We start from the raw sequence: 6,000 nt of genomic DNA on the forward strand, positions 1-6,000 counted from the left end.
GAGTGTTTGCTGATGGAATCTCAGGGGTACCACCATGGTTGTACTTTTTAAACTAATGAAAGCAAGATTTGCAACTGCAAACTTATCAGTTCATATAGCCAGTGATGTTTCTATTTGAAATCCACTGAGCTGTGGCTGTGTTCTGGAACTAAAATGAAGTAGTAACCTGATTGCACATCCTTCCCTCCATGACATACATGTATGGCTGAACTTGAAATTTTAATGATCATAAAATTATAAAATAACTATACAGAACAGTTGTTTTGTGGTTTTATACCAGTTATTTTCAATTTGATTCACTGTATTATATCATTTTAACCTAAAATTTAGACAGTAATATTATGAACATCATATTGACTTGAAACCAAAGGAACACAAAGAAAATTATTTTAATTATTCATCTTAGGTTAGGAGCTACTAGGTGAGGGGTTGAGCAATCAAGATAAGGCATGAGCTCCATTTGTCAAACGTTAACAACCATTCAATCCACTAAAGACAGACCTCTTGAGAGATGCTAGCCTCTGCCTGGGCATCTTGTCTGAGCCCTTATCATATCGGGAAATAAAGATTGAACTAAATAAATTCATGATGTAGGTTCAGGTTTTGTGTTTTGTTTTATTTTAAAAGAATGTACCAGTACTATATTAAAAAGCATTTTGTCTCATGACTACTTTTTCTTCTCAGTCCAGCCAAGTCTCTCCTTTCTATTTGGAAATTTGCCAAAGTGTTTCGAGTATTTTATGAGTCCAAAAACATTGCTTGTAACATGTTCAATGATCTTATACCACAATCGACCAAAGACCTTTTGGAGAACATAACTGTATTACTGTAACCTTAGCTACAGCAAGCATTTTGTGTACAAAGTAATATATTTATAGTGTTTGAATTCGACAAAAATCACAAATACATTCTTTCTAGCCCTTTAGCCTTTTAACATTTATTCATTACATGATTCTATTCTTTTTAGCCTGACCTTAACACATTCCTATGAGTGCCGTGACTGCCTAAGCAGTTCACTAGGATGTAAAGAAATATCAGAGGAGAAAAACAGCACCACTAGATCTATAACAGTTTGATAATAGCAATGTAGAATGTAGGAATGCTGTAGTCTACTCTATGACTTGAAAATATCTTCTTTTTCTCTTCTCCTGTTCTCACTTATTTGTAGGCAATGTCATGTAATTTTTCTGCTAAAAAAAAGAAAAAAAGAAAAACAAGGTTCAAGCTTTAGCTTTTAATTTTACCCAGTAACAGCTATATAACCGTGGTCTAGTTAATTAATTTGTCTGAGCTCCTATTTCCAGTCAAATTGAAGTACAAGGAAGGAAAACCAATGATTAATCTGATCATACAGAAAACATAAATATGTAAATTATCACATACAGCCCTTGGAGTTTAATAGTCATACAACACATTTTTGTTCCTTTCTGATTTTTTATTGGTTTATTTATGTTACTTATATTATTTAAATATGATATGTTTTATTTAAAACATAGATACACATATACACATATATACATATACAAATACCTTAAGCTACTCTGTATTAATCTTAGTTTACAGAGTTTTGAGGTAAGATCACTTGTTTCCGGATTACTCTTGATATTTGCTTACATACATAAACTGAAACTCAGAAAACTGGAGTTTATGGTAGCAGTAATACATAATAAAGAACACAGGCATTTTTCTTCTTAATCATTAAATTGACATTAACCATTAGACTGAGAAATAAGTATTTGTATTATATTATCTTATTTAATACTCTCTATAAACTTGTGTGTTAGGGTTAATAAAATCAATTTGTAAGTGCAAAATTAAAAGCAACAATAGGAAAGCCTAAGATTGTGGGGAAATTTTTTCCAAGGTCATGTCCCAAGATATAGTTCAGCAATTATAGAGCTGGGATTTGGAATTGGGCTGCTCTGTTCCCCAATTACTGACTTTTAATTACCTTGCTATCTGCTCTACTTGATATTGATATGTAAATCTGGGGCCAGTTCACCAGTAAATATTCTTTAGGTTGGTTGTGTAATAAGGAACTTGCTCCAGTGTTTTCTGAACCCAGTGCCATCCAAACCTCAAAATAAACATTTCTTATAGTCCTGAGCATGTGCCATGAATACCATTTAATAAGTATTCTACTGTATTTCTTCTTAATCATTTCATTATCTAGTATAGTTAAAAGACTTATCTACTTTGATATTCCTGGAAGACCTAAAAACATTGGTTGGTTTAAAGCAGCTTAAAAAATTTCCCAACAGCTGCATAGTCCAGCTGATTTTCTAAAACTATCAACAGGAGGAATTAATCCTCGCTTCAGAATTTACAGATTGGCAGCTCCTTTCTCAGGACTGAATTAGTTCTCATCTTCATGTTATTAAATGTAATCCTCACATTACAATCCTTCACAATGTTTGAGTGCCTGTGCAAAGGTTGTCCTTTCTGAGAATTTCACTGATGGCATGGACCATGAGGGAATCAGCCATTTTGCAGATACAGTGGCTGAGGTCTGTGAATTCACTTACCAGAGTGCTAAATGTGTGTCCAGTCTTTGGAATAGCACAAGGCTGCTATGAGGTGATCTCTCACTCCTCCTGGCAGAATTGCTTTGAACTATTTTTAAACGTTTGCAATTTTTTTCCTAAGGAAATCTCACAGCATTAAACTCAGTATATAGTACCAATATAGTGAGTCTCATATGGTAGTTCAAACAACAGGAAAGATATCATTATCCACACTCGATCTCATAAAATAGCTAAATAAAATAGGACCAACTTACAAACTGTTTTTACTGTGAATATAGGTCACTTAAATCCCTACAGAATAGGGAAAACGAGGCAGCAAAGAACAAAGAGAAGCTCATGGACACTTGAATCAGACAAGTTTTGTCCCCCAGCCATTTGATTTTAAGCAAAATATGCAAATTCTATATGCAAGTATATGTGCATGCTATTTTGCACAGTAAGTTTTATGTAACTTGCTATGCATTTCATACGCATGCTGCTTCCAGGAAATGGGTGAACTCTTTTGAACGAGAAGTAGTACATGAAAAAAAGCTATAAATGTGGTAAATTATCATTCCCCAAGTTGTTACTTACCTATCTGATACCAAGGACTAATTGAATTTCATATTTCTACATGAGGGACAAAGACTATTAAACAGCACTATAAATATTTCTAGAGTACCACAGATATTAAATATCTAAGATATATATGTCAAGAGTTGGGTGCACTTAACAGTATCATTCCATATCCTATATATGATATGCATATGAGATGACAATTTAATGACGTTAATTGTTTTATTAACAGATTCTGAATTAGCAGAGCAGTCTGCCTCTTCTGAATGACCCTAAATACTGCTGCGCAAACTATATTGAGGCCATATCCTGACTCTACTGCCACAGTCAAAATAGGGTGAATTAAGATGTGAATGTGATGATTTTGGTTCCCCTTTGATCAAGGGAACAAGCCCAGGTCTATTTTAATAACACTTTCTATGGTGTACAAACATATTTACTTAATTTCCGTCTCCTTTCAGGAGTGACAACTGTTCTGACCATGACAACCTTGAGTATCAGTGCCAGAAACTCCCTCCCGAAGGTGGCTTATGCTACAGCCATGGACTGGTTTATTGCAGTATGCTACGCCTTTGTTTTCTCAGCTCTGATTGAGTTTGCCACAGTAAACTATTTCACCAAGAGAGGGTATGCATGGGATGGCAAAAGCGTGGTTCCAGAAAAGGTAAACACCATAAAGGCTCTTTGTTATGCGAGGATTCTGAGACCTTAAGCTTTTTAGATGGAATAAGTTGGTTTGTGGAATTAGATGCAAGAGAGGAGTGATGGGGACTTCTTTCCTATTCTCTTAGACTGTAAATGATAATGTACAGTGGACTGTTTTGTTTTTGTTTATAGTGGAGGTTGTTTGGGTAATTTGATTTGCAGGTAGAGAATAGAAGAAAGAAGGAGAGACATTGAAAGGTGAAAATTTCTTTTCAAACATGCCTTCTCTGTTTGTTTTAAGTACCTGATATTAGATGCATACGAAAGCTATAATTTTCCTATTCTGGTATAGTTTCTGTAGCAAAAATAGCATAAAAAACCTTCAGCTGGTTTCCCAAACTTAATTATTTTCATGTTTTAGTTGGGTTATATTTGAAAAATTACCTACCCCTAGCTTTTACTCTAGTCAAGAATAAGCATGCTTTCCAAGTCCTGAAACAGACATCGCCTTGATATGTTATGTACAAAGCAATGGGAACCACTATCCTATAGCTGCTGCCTTATGAGAATGTTGTACTGCACAGACGTGAATGACACAGATAACCTAGCAATTTCTAGTAGCCTTATTTTAAAAATATGAACAACCAGGTGCATTGGCACACGTCTTCAATTCTAGCACACGAGTGGCAGAAGCAGGCTTATCTCTACGAGTTGGAGACTAACCAAGGGTATACCCTACCTCAGAAATGCAATAACAACAACAACAACAACAATAAATAATAATAATAACATCAACAATAATAATAATCCATGAACAAAGTATAAATAAACCTTAATCATAATGATGACTATTCTTCATTTTAATATATGCAATACAGAAAAAATACCAGTTTAATAATTATAACCCATCAAGGAGTGACACTATACTCTCTCTATATATAAATCATCAAAATTCCATGCATATTTTTTTCTTATAGTACACCTTCAGTTAGTCTACATTTAAAGTACTCAGTAACCAAACATGGATAATGGCAAATGTGTGAGACTACATAAATGTGAAAAAGAACAATTATTTAGGAAAATCTACTGGTGGACAGCTTGCAAATGGGCCTGAATACTGGTTGGTGATTCTGATTTGTGACTGGGAACAACCTGGAGTGTTCCTTTCATGTAGACTGACCTTGTTCACATGCTTAACTGGAGTTTGCATAAAAGCTGGGAAAGTTTTGGTGGTCTCACACATATCGTAAACCTTGACTGGCTACCAGGAAGTCTGACAGTGTACCCAGTCTCAAGCCATTCCCTAGTCAAGTCCCTTGTCCAGAATATTGTTTCCAGAAGGCAAAATCTGAGGCTGAAGTGTTTTGAGTTCAGTATCCTAAGCTTACATAATGTCGCTGTAACTCAGAGTCTGTTTTGCATTCAACCAGTGCAGAAACAGATTCCACCTCTTGATCTGAAAGGTTACAAAACATCATCTGGCTTTTCAAATGATCACAGTGCATTAGTCATAAATTACAGACTTTAGATTTTTGCAGCAAGTACTGTTTTGCTCAGAAACATCATTTTGTTTCTCACTGTATTCTAAATAAGTTATTGTTTTTTCTTCTCCAGCCAAAGAAAGTGAAGGATCCTCTCATTAAGAAAAACAACACATATGCTCCTACGGCAACCAGCTATACCCCTAACTTAGCCAGGGGTGACCCCGGCTTGGCAACTATTGCTAAAAGTGCGACCATAGAACCGAAAGAAGTCAAGCCTGAGACAAAACCGCCAGAATCCAAGAAAACCTTTAACAGTGTCAGCAAAATCGACCGACTGTCAAGAATAGCCTTCCCGCTGCTATTTGGAATCTTTAACTTAGTCTATTGGGCCACGTATTTAAACAGAGAGCCTCAGCTAAAAGCCCCCACACCCCATCAATAGGTTCTTTTAGTCGTATTCTGTTGTTCAGTCCTCTGCACCGAGAATCGCTTTCTGTTCTCAACGCAGTGATTCCTATCTGCTTTACTGCCTCTGTCCTAAAGAATTCGAAGGTTTCCTTATTTCCATATTTCATATAAGAACAAGAGACCCCTGTCTGACAGTCCAGAGCAGAGCAGAGTATTCAGCTCAGGGACAGGATTCTGAGAGGAAGCCAGGAAGCAAAATCATGTCAGAAGGAGACAGACAAGAGGAAGAGAGAGAGAGAGGATAAGAAGGTCCAAAGACAGAAGGAAAAGTAGAAAAAAAAAGAGCTTAACTATAACCACAGAGTCATTTGTAGATATATATT

At 35.7% G+C, this 6,000-nt stretch overlaps 1 protein-coding gene across 1 annotated transcript in view; it reads left to right on the plus strand.

Moving 5' to 3' along the window:
- Gabra1 (gamma-aminobutyric acid type A receptor subunit alpha1) overlaps positions 1 to 5,651 on the plus strand; it is a 46,225-nt gene extending 40,574 nt beyond the window's left edge. The window contains exons 8-9 of the mRNA XM_052195528.1: positions 3,542 to 3,744; positions 5,340 to 5,651. Of these exons, the coding sequence (XP_052051488.1) occupies positions 3,542 to 3,744; positions 5,340 to 5,651 (515 nt within the window). The remainder of the gene's footprint in view (positions 1 to 3,541; positions 3,745 to 5,339) is intronic.
- The last annotated feature ends 349 nt before the right edge of the window (positions 5,652 to 6,000 follow it).

This window comes from Apodemus sylvaticus, chromosome 10, assembly GCF_947179515.1.
Source record: "Apodemus sylvaticus chromosome 10, mApoSyl1.1, whole genome shotgun sequence".
Classification (NCBI taxonomy): domain Eukaryota; kingdom Metazoa; phylum Chordata; class Mammalia; order Rodentia; family Muridae; genus Apodemus; species Apodemus sylvaticus.